The sequence below is a fragment of the Trachypithecus francoisi genome, unplaced genomic scaffold (assembly GCF_009764315.1).
Source record: "Trachypithecus francoisi isolate TF-2019V2 unplaced genomic scaffold, Tfra_2.0 Lachesis_group15, whole genome shotgun sequence".
In the NCBI taxonomy this organism is placed as follows: domain Eukaryota; kingdom Metazoa; phylum Chordata; class Mammalia; order Primates; family Cercopithecidae; genus Trachypithecus; species Trachypithecus francoisi.
Genome location: NW_022681460.1, coordinates 60,850,017 through 60,868,683, shown reverse-complemented (window position 1 = coordinate 60,868,683; position 18,667 = coordinate 60,850,017). Strand labels below are relative to the sequence as shown.

The 18,667-nt window shown below is 38.8% G+C and overlaps 1 protein-coding gene across 5 annotated transcripts in view; it reads left to right on the top strand.

Moving 5' to 3' along the window:
- The window catches only part of OPRM1 (opioid receptor mu 1), a 131,268-nt gene extending 126,514 nt beyond the window's left edge, over positions 1-4,754 (top strand). For 2 of the 5 annotated variants that reach the window (XM_033235009.1, XM_033235007.1), the window contains exon 4: positions 3,981-4,266. In XM_033235009.1, the coding sequence (XP_033090900.1) occupies positions 3,981-4,019 (39 nt within the window). In that variant the 3' untranslated portion in view covers positions 4,020-4,266. Of the gene's footprint in view, positions 1-3,980 lie in introns of all 5 variants that reach the window. The other 3 variants (XM_033235008.1, XM_033235006.1, XM_033235004.1) reach the window with 2 other exon arrangements.
- Positions 4,755-18,667: the final 13,913 nt, after the last annotated feature.

Sequence of the window (18,667 nt, the reverse complement as noted above, 5' to 3'; positions counted from 1 at the left end):
TTTTATTTACAGTCTAGGATCAACTTTTGAGTCTTAGTTCACATCGTTTTGGAGATTTTGACTTGGGTGGCTGGTCCTGTATCTTATCAGAATTAAGAGCCTCTCTGGGCCTTCATGTGATTTAGCATCGGCTAATTTTATTGAGACCTTTCAATAGAATATCATCAATATAGTAAGCCCAATTTCTCTGCAAAAAAAAAAAGAGAGAGAGAGAGAGAAAGAGAGGGAGGCTTGTCCCATGTTTTGACTCACCTACTGGCGATAAATAACAGGGAAATTCAAGTAGTGCTGCAACAGCCCAGTAAACATGTTTTGGAGGGTCAGCCAGGGAAGGAGTCTTAATCTTTGGGTACAAAAGGGATTGAGAAAACTACACGGCCAAAGTCCAAAATGGCACACCAGGTGCAATCACAGAGATTTGATTCATTTACAGTCACAATGTCTGTAACAGCCAGGACTATAATACCAACAAATTCAGTTGGTAATGATCTACCACAAGCCTCCAGATTCCCATTAGCTTTTTTTCACTGGCCATACAAGGCTGTTACATTGAGATATTACATTTTTCATTAATCCTATTGTATTTAAGCCCTTGATCAAGGCTGTGGTTTCCTTTTCTCCTTCTGGAATTCTAAATTTTTTTTTAACTTAGAAGAGAACCAAAGCCAAGTTGTGTCCAGTTGTGCATGCATCCTTCTCTCCCTCTCTACAAATGGCTCTTCCAACCAAAAGAATCTCCCCTGGACATCATGAACATTTACAGAACAAGAATGTAAATTATCAATAGCAATTACACATTCAGCCCCGGGAGCCACAAAAGTAGTAGATAACAGGGCTCTAAACAGCCCTGCCTAGTGGATAGAGTTACTTCCTTTCCCTTTTTTTTTTTTTTTTTGTATCAAATCTGGGTAGTTAAATGTGTGGTCCTTACAAGAGAATGACCTCAAGAGAACTTAATGCAATCCCTCAGGAGGACCTAGTACTTAGTCATTTGAGAGTGGATATCAAAAAGCGACATAAGGCGGCGCAGTGGCTCATGCTTGTAATCCCAGCACTTTGGGAGGCTGAGATGGGTAGATCGCTTGAGCTCTGGAGTTCGAAACCAGCGTGGGCAACATGGTGAAACCCCGTCTCTACCAAAAATACAAAAATTAGCCTGGTGTGGTGTTGCATGTCTGTGGTCCCAGCTATGTGGGAGACTGAGGTGGGAGAATTGCTTGAGCCTGGGAGTGGAGGTTGCGGTGAGCTGAGATTGTACCACTGCACTCCAGCTTGGGTGACAGAGTGAGGCAAGAAAAGGAGTGGAGTCTTCTACCATGGAGGAAGAAACGCCATCTTAAAAATGCATTGGTCATGCTCTGGGTGAGAGTTCGTCATCAAAGCTGTCATTCTGTCCAGGACAGAACAAGTCTAGGGCAGCTTCAGCCCTCAGGCTTTAAATAGCTTCCTCCATGGGATTTCATGAGATTTTATTCACTTAAGAAAATCTTCTTCGCTTGGCACGGTGCCTCATGCCTGTAATCCCACTTTTGGAGGCCAAGGCGTGTGGATCACTTGAGGTCAAGTGCTCAAGATCAGCCTGGTCAACATGGGAAACCCCATCTCTACTAAAAATACAAAAATTAGCTGGGCATGGTGGCACATGCTTATAATTCCAGCTACTTGGGAGGCTGAGGCATAAGAATTGCTTGCATCTGGGAGGTGGGGGTTGCAGTCAGGCAAGATCATGCCACTGCACTCTAGCCTGGGTGACAGAATGAGACTCTGCCTCAAAAAAAGAAAAAAAGGAAAGGAAAGGAAAGGAAAGGAGAGGAGAGGAAAGGAGAGGAGAGGAGAGGAGAGGGGAGGGGAGGGGAGGGGGGAGGGGAGGGGGGAGGGGAGAGGAGGAAAGGAAAGGAAAATCTTCTGGGATTGGCCATAATGTAGTCACTAAAACAGAAATCCAGAGTAGCAAACCTTATTGTGGGACATGATTCTGTCTAAATGACGTAATTTGCAGTGTTTTAAAGTACAAGGTCCCACATGAGACAGCCTTGGTTCTGCATGCTCTAAGGCATAACCTTTCTTACTCCTTTGTTACACCAGCGCAGCAGCCAAGTGTCGAACAGCCCCCCTGTCTGCTGATCAAAGCATCCCTGGACTTCTTTCCTTTCTCTCTCCCCATGGATCTGCATCTTGGTACTCTCTGTAGGAATACATTGCCCTTCAGGTGTAGACAATTGTAACTTACAACTTGACACAGTTGTGCTTTCCTCCCTAATGGGGTCCGGAATGTTCTCTCGGTCCTTTACCCTATAGGAGAGCAAACAGAAACCAGGGCAGTTTGTTGGATTTTATCCCTCACTTTTCAGCCTCCATCTATTGGCTCAACTCTTGTTCATCAACAGATAGGACAGAGGTGGACCACTCGCTGCCCACCTTCTGCACCATTTGGGCCAGAATATTTGCTACCAGACCTAGGGAGTTCACAAATGTCCCTGAACCCAGCTTATGAGTTCTTGCCTTTTTATTCTTCCAAAAAGTTGTTGTCTGTCTTGGCACCCTGCACTTTGTGCCACTTTGGGAAGAATCTCAACCCCTTAGAAGATGGCAAGAAGCAACAGGATTCCAAAGGAGATGACTAAGCAAGCAAGTAGGTTGCTTTGCCACTCTATAGGTGCCAAAATCAGACAAAAGACTCAGGCAATTGACTACTCACAGCATAGCAAAAGCAGAAGCAGAAGCTTTAGCGTAATAGTGCCAGTTCCCCTACTCCCAAATCCCACAAGCAATACGATGGGACCAGATGGCAGTACACACACAGTGGGTCATATCACAGTTGAGGAACTCAGAGCTTAAGTCTCAGCACCTGGGGGAGCAATAAACAAACCTCCCCTAGGAGCAAGCAGCCACACTGTGGTCAGTGCTGTGGTCGCCTGTGCCTACTTAATTGCCAGCCACAGAAACGATCAGAGTCAAAGGACAGTTAGACCTTACAATTTCTTAGGGTCAGCAAGGGTGTGCAGGGACACTTCTGGCCATGATGGACTGCCTCTCCCTAAAGTGAGAATGATCTGACCTATTCTTTATTATTAGAAAACATGTACTGAAATATTTAAGGGTAAAGCAACAAATGGTTTAAAAAGATGGTGTGTGTATGAGAGAGAGAGATAAACAGAGAGAGAAAGAGAAAGAGAGAGAAAGACAGAGAGAGAGAGAGAGAAAGAGAGAGAAAGCAGATGGTAAAGCACATGGATAAAGCAAATTTACCAAAATAAAATTTTTTAAAAATGATCTTTTACCCCTTTACACTTATTATACAAACATCTCCTTTTCTCCTCAGCAATATTATAATGAATGACAGCAAAAATTATTTGTTAATTACAAAACTTGTTATATTTCCACATTCGTCTTTCCTTACCTGAAAATACCAGGCCACATTTCCATGTATCTGAGCAAATTTTGTTACTGTTCAACACATATGCCAGCTTTACAGTGGGGATCAGGTGGGATGTAATTCAAATCAGTTACAGGGAAAAAAATCATTAATTTTGAGAATTGGGTAAAAATAAAAATATCTTTATCTGGAAATAAAGAAGATCAGAAGTATTGAAAAAAGCATTGCTTTTCTTTCAAAATGTTTATCAAGTCATAAATGATTTGAGGCTAAAGAGGGAGGAAGAGGGTAACAAAGGGGGAGAAAGAGTTTCGATTAGAAGGTATTTTTTCAAGTAAAGTATCAATAATATCTCTATAATGACTATACAGTTGTTTTCAGTAGTATACACAAATGAAGAGCATATTCATAATGAGCCAGAAGATTATTCAAAATGTCTGAAGAGATTGATTAATGTCTTGACATTTAAGAAAAACTGAGACTTGCAGGTGAAAGTATACAAGAAGGTCTTCAGTATAGTTCTTACGGGCAGAAGATGCTCAACAAATGTGTGCTGCTACCACATCTGAAATGTCCACTATCTTTGCTCTTTCTCTCTTTTCAGCTTGAAAATCTGGAAGCAGAAACTGCTCCGTTGCCCTAACAGGATCTCATGCCATTTCGACCTTCACCAAGCTTAGCAGCCACCATGTGTGTGGAAGCAGGTTGCTTCAAGAATGTGTAGGAGGCTCTAATTCTCTAGGAAAGTGCCTGCTTTTAGGTCATCCAACCTCTTTCCTCTCTGGCCACTCTGCTCTGCACATTAGAGGGATAGCCAAAGTAAGTGGAGCATTTGGAAGGAAAGGAGTATACCACACTGAGGAGTCCAGTTTGTGCAAGACACTCAATGGAACCAAAACCCACTGTGGTATGTGAATTAAAGTCATCATAAAAGGTGACCCTTCTGTCGTAATATTTTGTTTTCAAGCAAATATTTATGACCTCATCAAAGAAAAACCATCTTTTGTTAAGTTCACCATAGAAGCACATAAAGTAAATGCTACCTCTGATCAAAGCACCTTGAACGGAAGGTCCGAGTCTTTCTAGTGCTTTGCAAGGCAATGGATCCATTATTCTATTTTAGATCTTTAACGTTCACCTTAAAATTAGCATCTGGCTAAGGCATCATTTTCACCTCCATTTCTTGGTTTTGTATTGTTTAAAAAAATAACATCTCTTTCATCTAGCTCCATAACTGCAAGGGAAGAGATCAGCATGAAAGGTAATCTAAACCACAGTCATGTGTCAGCTGTAGAAAGGTTAATTCTCATGCACTGCAAATACTTCCAAAGAGTCATCATGGGGGATTTTTCATTCTTAGGCTTTCAGTGGTTTGTTCTCCAGTTTTAAATGTGCAATTTTCTCGCTCCTATTTAAGTGTTCACAAAAGGTAATAGTCAATGAGCTCATCACTTCATCCATGCAGGAAGTCAAGCATTAAAATGTACTCTTTATTTCTCACTGGTTTCTCCATACCGCGTGCTCCCCACATATTATTTTCTTTTTTTAACTCAGCTCAGAATCCTTATGCCTTTTGAATCAGTGTAATAAAATGACAGATGTTTTTGTTGATTGCCAGAACAGTTTAAACTTTTTTAAATAATAGATCCAATAAACATAATCTCAAGACAGACTCAAATGACCATATAAAAAAGTGTGTCATCTATTTTTCAATCCTGTGTAGTTACTTGGATGTGAAATATTAACAATGGCCCAAAGATATTTTCCTGAAGATTGTGTTTATATAATGTTACCACCAATATTTTGGTCTTTTTGATCTCTGCTAAATGTCAAGATTTCCTTTGTAAAGTGTCAATCTTCTAAATAGTTTCTCTAAGACAATTCTCCTCTTTGACTGATTTTCTTTGTTGTGAAACACAGTAGAGATTTGGCAATCACCCATTTTACTTGATCTAGGTAGACAGCCAAGTCAGATGGCCAATGCCGAGAAGCTCTCCATTTTGAACTTTTGTCAGCATTGATTAAATGAATCAAATACTCCTTGTAGCTATCTATGAAGATATAAGTGAAAACTAGACTGCTGACTTCTGAGTATTCCTGAGTCTACAATCTGCCAGAAGACTCCATTGTAAAATTTGTATTTCTTCATCGATCTGACAAGGCACAAATATGTGCCAGATATCCAAAAGCAATGTTTCTAGAAAACAGCTGTCGGGATCAGAATAACTGAATTCACTCTCAGATCTATTGGCTATAGTTATGTGGACTCAACCCATGTATCCAGTAGATGGGAAAAAACAAAAGCCAAAATAAGTGTTCTGATGTTTCCTTCTGATGAAGTTTCATGTTTGCTTGTAATCATCTCCATTTCTCAAATATTATGTTCCATAATAGACATATATTATGTTTAATTTTTTATATTTTCTGACAAAAGTAGCTAAAACTAGGACCTTAAAAAGATTTAGAATGCTAAAAAAAGTGTACTAGTGTGTAATATTTACATATATACATTACTAGAGCTTCCATAAGTAAAATGGATAATTCAAACAGAGCACAACGTAATATTTGTATGTAAATTACAGAGGAGGAAAATTTATGCTTTTCATGGGCTATGATGGTTTCTCTCAAGGGATGACGTACTATTGCTTTTGCTCATCAGGCTGTTTTTCCACATTGTTTCTGCTTAATACCAGCTCCTAGTACGAATTATCTGGCAAGTTGTTGAGAGCAACTTTGTCTTCAAGTAGGACCTGATGTATCATTTTCCACAAATGTCATGTGTGTGAACAAGTTTCTTCCATGTCATCTTTGAGACTCTACACAGAATACACAATAAAGGGGGTTATTTTTAAAATAAGACATTCTAAAGTAAATAATAAATAAGTGCATTGTCAACATTTTTCATTCAAAACCATTTTTTAATGTAAACTTGCTAGAACCACCTTGCAATTCCAAGGCAAGTAGAGACATAACAACCCCGACTCAACTAGATGGGCTAAGGTTTCTGATAAAATCTGAAGATAAAGAAAATGGAGTATTCTGCTTTTTTCTTCCTTCTAATTTTACCCTTGCCTAAGGATGCTACATCTTTCTGGGTTGGTATCCCAGAAATGCAGACTATAGATATGGGGCAGAAGCTTTACTTCTTCACCTGATCACTTGCTGTGGAAATTCTAGCTTATTGTGTCCCAAGTAGTTAGTGGTATTTTCTCTTTCAGTCTCCACTGTTATTTTGCTCCTTCATCCCTCTTTCCTTGCCAATCATTAGAAAGAGAAGAAGAGGAAAGAGACTTGACTGGGGCAATGGTGAATCCCTAGGACCCTGCTGTTAATGTCCCCATGGGAAGAGGGTATCTGTCCTCAGAAGGGGATTTGATCATACTTCTGTTTGAAGCCTCTAGCTGTAACATTGTAGACCCACCTGAACAGCTTGATGATGTTTAATAAAAGAGTATAGCAAAGAAGCTAAAATTTGAGCTTCAAGGTCATGCAAACCAATGTCTGAAGACACTTTGAAATTTTTCAACTTTGTGGTTTTGAGCAACATATTTAAGCTCTCCTTGCTTCAGTCTTCCCTTAAAACCGTGGATGATAATAGCAACCTTACCGAATTGTGATCAAGATTAAGTGACATAATACATACAAAAAGTTTGGCCTACCAGGCAGCAAAGGCTTCCTGTGTGCAGTGAAAATTATAAATGAAAACTATCAGCACCAAAACAACAAGGGAAACTTGGGGAATTCACTGGAAACAATCTCTGCTCATCTTTGGCACTAAACCCTGAGAGAAACCTCCTTGAGAAGGCAGGAAACCCCTTAAGGGGAGCCTTGTGTGATAGAATGGCATCCCAACAGGGCTGTCAGAAGGAGAACTCCTAATCTGGCCATTTGAGACACTTCTCAACATTGAAATAGACAGTTGCCATTTTAAAATAAACTCTTCTAGGACATAGCTGTGAGTAGGTAAGAGAGCATTCATTTCCTTCAATAATATGACTGTGTTGATAAAACGGATATCCATTCACTTGCAAATTTTATTATTGAAAAAGTCTCACTTAGTTCATTTAATATTACCCAAAAGATGCTAGCAAATTCTGTTTCCCACATTATCACAGCATGCCCTTTACATCTCAAGATCCAGGCAAAAGTTGAAATTCAGAAACATAGATATGAAATGTAGCTAAGATACAAAGAAAATATCTCTGCAAAGATTCTGACCACATTTATCAGAAAGTCCCCAAAGCATTCAAAGTCTTTACTTAAGTCCATTTATATGTTTAAAAGCTAAAAACAAGATATTTTTGGTACTGCTTCAATTAAATGTTTTATCTAAATATGTGGAAATGATAAGATGCATACTGTATCTCTCATATAATAAAGATAATCAGTTTTATATGGACATATTCTCCATCTACTGGCAATTACCAAGATAAGATGGCACTAGAAATTTTTCTCCAGCTTATGCCATGAATACTGCAGAAGCTGATACTATCCGTTGTGGTTTCACAAATTCTAGAGGGTTCTAGCCAAAGCAGTGTAAGAATAGGACATAGTAGCTTAAGTTTCTCAGCTCCTCAACTGGCCACACGCACCGAAGTTGTGGTTGTACAATTCTTGAGGTCAATCAGAACCAAAAAAAAAAAACTGCTGCTGGAAGAAATATTATCCTCTTCGTAGAAATATCCACCAACAGAAAATTGGTTTCTCAAGGAATCCCTACTGTCATTGTAGAAACATCGAGATTCTTGTCTGGATTCTCAACATAATTCTTTACTCACTGGTCTATTGCTTGGGCTCAGGAGAAGAGTGAGAACATAAAAGTTCATAAATGCCTGGGCCACTACAACTCTAACCACTGTGTTTTCCCCAGTTTGGTATGGTTCAGGATCCATAGTCAGAACAGGGCATGCAGATTGCATTTAAGACCACTGCAAGTAGCATCTAAGGCAAAAGTCAATTAAAGAGTCCAACTCTGGGACATCCATTTAAGAGCCATTTAATCCGTTTAATTACAAATAATTTCAACCCATAGTCAATGTTCTTCACTGTCATCAAAAATATAAAAAGTACAAGGAATTGTGTACATTACAAACTGCTCCAGAAGCAAAACCAAATGTAGATAGCTTTGTGAGCTGCATTGTGTGGCAAATGTTCAACCTTTTGTTATACAATACCACCCATATTGAGTACCATTCTTAAAACAGTAGACAGATGAGTCAAGTTCAATTTAATGCAAACAATATTATTGTGTCCTAAGCACTTCTGTTACTGGAAAGGGGTCTGATAGAAACCCCAAAAGAAGATTTTGGACCTCATGCAAGAAAGAATTCAGGGGAGTCCATAGAGTAAAGTGAAAGTGAAACAGGTCAGGATCAATGGTCTTGTTGTCTAAGGTGTTATCTGAGCTCACTGTCTCACAACCAAGAAAATTAAGGAGCGTGGACAGAAAGGGTGAGGTTGGAGCAAAAGTTTAATAAGCAGAAGAGAAAAGCTATCTCTAGCAGAGACGGGAGCACAAGTGGGTTGCTGTTTTTACAGCTGAATCCAAAAGCTTTTGTAAGAAACTCCTCTCATCTCTGTAGCTATTTGAGTAACTTCTCTTATCTGAAAAGCTGTCTGTACAACTGCCTCTATCTATGCAGCTACGGGATGTCTCTAGGCAAGCACAAAGCATAGCTTCTCTTGTTGTATAATTGTGGGTTTGTTTTAAGCCCCTTTTCCTCCCTGTGGAAATTCCCACAGAGCAGAAAAAAGCAGGAAACTTTTTCCTGGGAGCCCGCTAATCACACAGTGAACAAAAGGCTTCTATGCTGGGCCTTACTTTCTAAGAGTGCAGCAGTTACAGTCTGAGTTTTCCCCAGGCTGCTCCATTTTTGCCTGTAGCTACGATTTTTCAGGCAGGCTGCTTCTGCAAGGACTAGTCTTAGTTGTCTACCTAACTGATTTATCCTTTTCTTCTCCCTCAAAAGCAAGTTTATTAGGAAAGTAAAGGAATAAAGAATGGCTACTCTATAGGCGGTGTAGTGCCAAGGGCTGCTGGTTGGCTATTTTTGTGGTTATTTCTTGATTATACACTAAACAAGGGGTGGATTGTTCATGAGTTTTCTGGGAAAGGAGTGGGCAATTCCCAGAACTGAGGTTTCTTCCTCTTTTAAGACCATGTAGGGCAACTTCCTGACATTGCCATGGCATTTGTAAACTGTCATGTTACTGGTGGGAATGTTTTTTTAGCATGCTAATGCAATATAATTAGCGTATAATGAGCAGTGAGGACAATCAGAGGCAACTTTCATTGCCGTCTTGGTTTTGGTGGGGTTTGGCCGGCTTCTTTACCATATCCTTTTATCAGTAAGGTCTTTGTGACCTGTTCCTTGTGCCAACCTCCTATGTCTTCCTGCGACTTAGAATGCCTAACCTCCTGGGAATGCAGCCCAGTAGGTCTCAGCCTTATTTTACCCAGCCCCTATTCAAGATGGAGTCTCTCTGGTTCAAATGCCTCTGACACTTGAATTACAAATATAAGGACCATTGACACTGAGATTTTAAGGGAGGAAAATCAGATTGACAGTGGACTAAAGGTACTTTTGTAACAAGATACTTTCCACACAATATTGAATAAATGCAGTGTATACATTTTTAAAGGAATTTTAAGAGCTCAGAAATCATTAAAATTAAATTTATCAATTTTTGAAAGCATCTTCTGACTCAAATATATGAAAAGATTATTCTAGACCCTAGGCAGATATTCAGAGAAAGATCAATTTTCTAGGGGTTTTTCCCATCATGCATTTTATGCAAATGTAATAATATACTTTTTCAATTCACTTTGCATTTCTTGTTACCTTGTACTGAGAACTTCATTGAAACCTGCACTTGAAATCACGCTTAAACTTTAAAAAATTACAGAAGAAGTTGTTTTCCACAGGTATGGAGTGGGATGTTAGAACTCTAGACGTTAATTCCTAGGAATTGCATACCTACGGAAAACAATCCTCTGATCTCCTGTGACACAAGGGATGAGACCTTCCTTTTAATCTCAGACTCAAAAAACAGTAAATCTTTAATCCATTTGCATCCAAAAGTACTTCATATGCTTGAAACTAAAGTAAAACTTTATTGCAATACATTAATATGCTCCTAGAACACACTACGGGGTCTCAGACAATGCAGAAAGTTTATTGTTTATTTGGGAAGAGCAAGGTAAGAATCAAGTTGAAATAATAGAGGGCAAGGAAAAAAGATGAAAGCTTACTCCTATTACCCAGTCTACCATTGGAATGATTTGCCAACACACCTTGCTGCTACTTAGAGAAAGTAGTTCACCTCACCACCTTTTATCCAAAGAAATTATCTCTAAAAGCACTCAGACGTTTTGTAGAGCATGTAGCAATCTATTCAAAGTTGCAAAGTTCCTGTAGAATCTCTCAGACCAGGTACAGGACCTACCAAAGGCCACAGCCAAGCATAAGCAGCTACATTAGACAGTCTTACAGCTCCATGTTTCAGGAAAACTTCTGTACTGTGGGAGCAACACAAAACTGTACCAGTTTTTTGTTAGTGTAAAAATTGCCCAATATTAACCAGAGCAGCCCAAAATGTTTCAGGGTAAGAGTAGATATATTCATATTTTTCGGATGATGTATCTTCATTTTTGATTTTGAAAGAACAGTAATATTAATTATATCCCATGTAGGGGGCTACCGACAATTTCAGTGGCACCTGAATTTGCCTCTATCATACATCTCAATGACTTATTGTCATCCAAAGCTATTTCATGAATCAAATATAGTTTTCTACCTGCCCCACAATTGTGTACATAAAACCTAAACCTCTTAAGCAATAAACCTCTTTCATTACACAGGTTTAGATTCGGAGTTTTGTTGCTTAAGTTCCAACTAAAAGTATTACATTCTTAGCATAAGCATACTCATAAGGAAAAATAAGCATTTGTTTTAGGGGTTTTTTATTTTATTTTATTTTATTTATTTATTTATTTTTTTGAGACAGAGTCTCGCTGTGTCGCCCAGGCTGGAGTGCAGTGGCCGGATCTTAGCTCACTGCAAGCTCCGCCTCCCGGGTTCACGTCATTCTCCTGCCTCAGCCTCCCAAGTAGCTGGGACTACAGGCGCCGTCATCAGTCCGGCTACTTTTTTTGTACTTTTAGTAGAGACGGGGTTTCACTGTGTTAGCCAGGGTGGTCTCGATCTCCTGACCTCGTGATCCGCCCTCCTCGGCCTCCCAAAGGGCTGGGATTACAGGCTTGAGCCACCGCGCCAGGCCTGTTTTAGGTTTTAAAGAGAGAACACAGAGGCCCTTTGAGACAGTGGGGAAAATTCATCTTCACATTGTCACAAACACCGTAATAGGAAAGTTTCACAACAAAAACTTTCTAGAGAAAGGTGGTTTCCAATATTACCTATAACTTCCTTTGCAATTTGATTTTTGAAAGGACCTAAAAGTTGAAAACAGGCTGTCACATCCCATTTGCTTTCAAGTCTCTTAAACGTATGCTCTTTTGCTTCAAATGCATAAATGTTTTATTTAAGTTTGCATTGTCCAGTGAGGCTAGAACTGTTTCAATAAATTCACAAGGTTACAAAATACCAAATGGAAATGAGAGAAGTGATATAAACCACAGAAGATGTAGGAGAAGAGAAAAAAGAGGAAATAAAGGAGACAACTGTTTTCCTAAGAGTCTGGGTAAAATTGAACCTAGCCATATTCACTGAACAACATGAGTACATTTCATTAATTTAAGCACAGCAAAACTGCTTTAATTAACAAGACCAGAGAGAAAGGAGGGGAGATTATATTCGTGTGACATAATGGTTGTGATTTTACTGTCCAAGAGGACAAAGACAAAGAAGTTCTGGGAAGGAGAATAACAATTATTTTCCCCCATTTCAAGAAGGACAGAAGTGTCCCAACACTATCCAATATTTGCAAAATTCAAATGGCTCAGAGGCTCTCCTTCCCTGGTTCCCTTAGGAGCTGGGTTTCTGGGTTGCAGAAGTGCTTTTCATATTCTGTATCTGGTTGTGGTGGCAATGTCATCACCCTACACTGCTGTGACACCGAAACAACCAAGCCTAGAATCAGTTGGGAACTCTTTTCATCTTCAGGATAGATTTGGCTACTAAGGTTGTTCACTGCTCTGTGATAGGAAGGCTCAGTGACAGGTGTACAGCCTTCAGTAAAGTCTCAAAGCTTCTCCAAGCAGAGGTAAACATGTGGGTCCTGCTGGTGGCATATTAGACTTCTTACTTTCCCCAAATAAAAAAGTGCAGACTGGGTGTGGTGGATCACGCCTGGAATTCCAGCACTTCTGGAAGGCCGAGGAGGGCGGAACACAAGGTCAGGAGATCAAGAACATCCTGGCCAATATGGTGAACCCCTGTCTCTACTAAAAATACAAAATTAGCCAAGCACGGTGGTGCACACCTGTAATCCCAGCTAGTCAGGAGGCTGAGGCAGGAGAATTGTTTGAACTGGGGAGGCGGAAGTTGCAGTGAGCCGAGATCGCGGCATTGCACCCCAGGCTGGTCAACAGAACGACACTGTCTCAAAAAAAAAAAAAAAGTGCCACATGCCATGCTATGTGCCCAAAGTTTCCTTTGCACAATGCAGCCTTGAGACGCAGTATTAAATTCTACACTTTTCCTACCATAGTGCTACATGTGGCTTTTCCTTGCTGTGTTCTGAGATGTCATGCTTTGAAATCAGTGGCCATGATCATCTAAGGATTCTGCCAGGGACTTCCAAAAGAAGAGGTTTCATTTATAAAGTGAATTTGAATAAACTGGCCAGTTAGGTGTTTTCAGAAACACCTATCCCCTACTTGCCTACCCTGTAAGGGTTTAGGGGTTTGGGGGGAGGTTTTGTTTGGTTTTTTGTTTGCGTTTTTTGTTGCCATTGCTTATTTGTTTGTTGTTGTGTTTAAAACTTTTTACTTGTCCCTGAAATGTTTGTCATCACACAGATATGCACTCAGGATGAGAACTACCGGACTAGATTAGGAGGTCCACACCACCAATTGACATATGTCTGTGCTCATGACTTGACATTGCAGTGGACCAGCTACAACCCTCCCCAACCATCGGTTTCACTAAATAACAACTCTCTTCTCTCAATCATTCTGACTTAGAACCAGTCAGAATTCAATCTCCAATATCCTGACTAGCACAAGAAATCCATGGGTTGATTCTTGTTCTCCTGCATCTCTGCAGGTGACAAACCTGATTCCTAATGCCTGTTCCTGCCTCTGCAGGGGTCCATTCAGAAAACAGAAAAATAACAAGGGCTTCCTGTAATTCTCTTTGGCTGTAATACAATTTGTTCCTATCTGCCCCCAGGCTCACCCAGTGCTCTGTCTCAGTGGGGAGCTGTAACTGATCACTGCTGTATTAACTCAAAACTCATTTGCTTTGTGGAAATTCATGGCCCTTATTTCTCAAGGGACCAGAGAAAACCAATAGGCCTACTTCCCAGCAGAGTATTTTCCATGCAAGCTACTGCATCTGTATAAATTAGATTCAAATAACAGAGTATTTCCAGGATTTATAAATTCAGTATTACAAATAGTAATCTGGCAAGTGTTCTCAGGATCCCCTTGCTACCTGTAAATCAATCACTTAACTTCCGCATGGACTGGGGGAAAATAATAATAAGAAAAACTGGTGTTTACCCGAAGAGCTGCTCAGCGATTTGTCTGTTTTCTTTTTTTTTTTTTTTTTTTGAGGCGGAGTCTCGCTCTGTCGCCCGGACTGGAGTGCAGTGGCCGGATCTCAGCTCACTGCAAGCTCCGCCTTCCGGGTTTACGCCATTCTCCTGCCTCAGCCTCCCGAGTAGCTGGGACTACAGGCGCCCGCCACCTCGCCCGGCTAGTTTTTGTATTTTTAGTAGAGACGGGGTTTCACCGTGTTAGCCAGGATGGTCTCGATCTCCTGACCTCGTGATCCGCCCGTCTCGGCCTCCCAAAGTGCTGGGATTACAGGCTTGAGCCACCGCGCCCGGCCGATTTGTCTGTTTTCTTAATAAACTTTACCCATTTATTAAAAGAATAAAATGAGGATGGAGTTAATTCTGACTATGGGATTCCTTTTTCACTTTTATTATGAATTCCTTCTTTCTAACTAAATCTTATCATAACCAAATCTATACACCAAATTATTTAATACAATTCCTAATAATGGCTGAAGGACCATTTATTTGAAGCAATGTTCACCACAGCAAAATTCCAGTGAAGTCTAAGAACTGGGACAGTCCATTGAGGATCCTTGTGCCAGCATGTAGGTTGCCCCATGAATGTGCACGTGCATGTTAAAATACGGGCACCTCTTTTAAGTCTTGTTTTTCTCATAATAAGGTTGAAACTCACAGTAGGAAATTGAGAGATCAATTTGGTGACTGTTTTCTTATTGATCCTGAAGACAGTTGAAGCAATCATGCTGGTTGTTCTCGAACTAGCTGGTTTACCACAGAGACAGCTGGAGACTGAGCAAATAAAGACATCATTGAGGAAAAAGGCTACCTTATACCTCATGCAGAGCTGAGGCTCTGATAAATGGGAACTGCCAGATAATAGCTATGCTATTTCTGACATAAATTTAAAAGCTAGAATTGTTTCTTCTAGCTCTGTTTTTGCATAGTGGACAGAGATCTTTGTAAAAAACAGGAAATTAATGTTAAATTGGATCTGTAAACATAAGTCAGTTTGGCTCTATTGTGTCAAAAGAGAATAGGAGTTTTAACCTATATCTGTGTTTTGTTAATATTTTCAAGTATAGGAATCTCATGTCAACCTCATATATGATTGGAGACTTCCACATAATTGAGTTTTAGTGCGCACTGTTACAAAAAATCGTAATGGAAAAACTAAAATGTCAATAATAATTTCAGATGTGTATTTTAGTTCTCATAAGAACGTCTACATTCATTTGAAAAATAGTTCTACATCTATTCTTGAAACATATTTCTTTAGTTCAAGGTCTGATGAGCTCCCAGACTGTTGGGGATTGCTCTGTAGCCTCTCAAGCTTTTGAAGATTTTTTTTGTGATTTTTTTGTGATTTTTTTAAATGGCTGGTTTGGTTGAAATTTCTCTTACCAGTCAGGCACTTTGCATTTTACGTGTACTTTACCACCAACACCGCCCCCGGCACACACACACACGCACACACACATACACACACACAACATAGTGAAATGGACCCACGGGAATTATATGATAGCTGTAATCAAAATAAAATGCAATCAATACTAAAATACAATTTACCAAAAGCTTACCTCCTTATTTGAAAGTCCAGCATCAATAATTTACTTGCACTCTTGTTATTTACATTTGTACTCTGGAAGTAAACTTGAAAATTAGAATTTGCTTTCAATTATACTTACTCTGTCTAAATCTTAATTTGAAATTTAAATTATTTAATCTCTACCCAAACCATCGGTTTCATGGAAATGTTTAAATTTTCTTTTTTTTTTTTGAGACGGAGTCTTGCTCTGTCACCCAGGCTGGAGTGCAGTGCTCGATCTCGGCTCACTGCAATCTCTGCCTCCCAGGTTCATGCCCTTCTCCTGCCTCAGCCTCCCGAGTGGCTGGAACTACAGGCACTCGCCACCACACTGGGCTAAATTTTTTGTGTTTTTAGTAGAAACGGGGTTTCACCATGTTAGCCAGGATGGTCTCGATCGCCTGACCTCGTGATTCGCCCGCCTCAGCCTCCCAAAGTGTTGGGATTACAGGCATGAGCCACCACGCCCAGCCGGAAATGTTTAAATTTTCATAAATCTTGAATCCGTAAAATTCAATGCTACCATTTATAATTCAATACTCCTATCATAAAAATTTCAGTGTTAGGCATACCTATATGAATATTGGCCTATAAATCCCCATTAATTTAATAGGAATTAAGTTAGAAATACTAATATATATATTCCCTTTATATACTAATTGTATATCCATATAATGGCATTTTAGTACCATTATATGAAAGTATATATGCCATTCCATGAAAATATATCTACCAATATAAATAGAATATATAAAGGGAATATATATACCAATATAAATAGGAATTTATATTGGCATATACATTTCCATTACTTTAAATAGGAATTAAAGAAAAAACGCCAGTTTTCACTAAGTCATCCTTCCCCTGGCAATACATTTCCTGAACTTTTACATACTTTAATAACCAATTCTGAAAATGTAAAACAATGAGTGATCTTATTGTTTTCATTTTATTATGTTCTATGAAAAAAAGAAACCCTGCAAGGGCAGATTTATTTTTTAAAAATTGAAAAACTACTCTGTCAAACATAGCACATAGAAAAGTTAAAAAATAAAAAAAAGTAAGTCTAAACATTAGGTGCTTCGTCATTTGTCATTTTTTTTTTTATAACATTAATGACACATTTTTTGCTACCCAAATATAATTTCCACTATAAAATTAAAGATGTCCTCCATGCTTTAAATTGCATTTGAAATTCAGGTAACTAATAACCCTTGGTTTTAAAAGATACCTATAATGTTTCCGTGGGGAAACAAATCACAATATTGTAAAGAATCTGAGTAAATGAGATCCTCTCATGGTTGATTCAATTCAGACATTTTAAACAGACTCCTGCCCACAAATTACTTTTTCTCTCCAGGAATAGGAATGGCAACTGAATTGTTCCTTCTTTATTCTATAGCTTTAAGTCAAACCTAACATAAGCAATCAACTCTTCCACCCATTGTCTTCTTTTTAGCTGCTTGTATTCCTGAGTCTGAAAGAGGGCAGAATTAATTCGTTTCCTTGGCGGTGTTGGGGATGAAACAAAAGCTAGACCCCTGCTGCTCTGCACGTGGATTCAGCTTCTATGCCAGGGTGACATTTTAATTTACAGTAGTCCAGATACCTAAACAGGACATAGAAATGTCAACTGGTCGTATTAAAATAAAAAAGTCTAGAAGTTTCTGTTTGACGGATTGTGTATCCAAGTAAATAAAAACACAACCACCTTTCAAAACATGGTATGAAATCCACAGTTGTGACAGTGAGCACAACATGTTTTCTGTGTGTGTTTTTAAGCTCTTTCCCCACATCTGCTTTTCAAAAATATTTCCCTGGGAACCTGTATTTCACCTATATGACCCTGCTGGGAAAATAGAGACAAATATATATATTGTTTGTTGTAATAATGCACAAAAAGGAATGTTTAAAAAAAAACACACACAACATTGTTTTCCTTTTGATGGTCTGGGAGTTTTTCTTTTAAGTTTTTGGTTTTTTTTTTTTTTTTCCTCTTCATTAGTGTGTTAGTTCCATCATCATGTCTGTTTACTATTGAAAAATAAAAATTTTAGTTTACGGTAGAGACAAAGCTATTATTTCACATTTTATGCACATTTTCAGGTAGGACAGGATGATCAGATGTAGCTTTCAAAAGAACTACCTGCTAAATCATAATGGTCTCATGTGCAGATCAAAATGTCAACTAGTATATCAAAGAGTGAACAATTCACTACATTATTTTTACATTACTCCTATTTGACTGTTTAAGATAGTTGTATGTAAAAAAATATAAATGTTTGCATTGTGTTATTCTTGATGTACCAGCATACATTAACATATTAGGCTGTATTGTGAGTTTCCTGCATGTAATATGTAACGTGTAATTATATGTGATAAATAAAACTTAAAAGTGATACAAATCTAGATTTTCCCTTGTCTTTCTCATTCTCACATAACTGACCCGTTTTAAAAGAATATTCCCCAAGTAAATGTTGCAATGTAGGTAAAGAGCCTAAGAATCAGAGTAACAGACAACTTTGATACTAAATAAATACTTCAAAATAAAGAAGTGAGCTTTCTCTCTTCATGAATTTTTTTTTTTTTTTTTTTTTTTGACAGAGTTTCTCTCTTGTTGCCCAGGCTAGAGTGCAATGGCACGATCTGGGCTCACCGGTATTACAGGCATGAGCCACCGTGCCTAGCCAAATTATTTCTATTTTTGTAACCAAAATGTCTATAAACCTTGACAACTGTGACTTCTTAGGCTAGAATTCTAATCAAACTATACAGAGAAGAAAAAGACCCACTGTAAAGTCGATAGTTGAAAATATAGGTAGCTAAATCCACTGATAGTCTACTTTTTTTTTGTAATTTGCTCTTGATGTTTGAGCAGGAAAATTCTTTGCAAGAAACAAGAGTTTGATACGGTGAAATTCAGAGCATATTCTGGATTGTTAGGTACAATTTTTTGAAGTGGAAATGTCTCAACATGAAAACACTTTATGCTAAGAAAA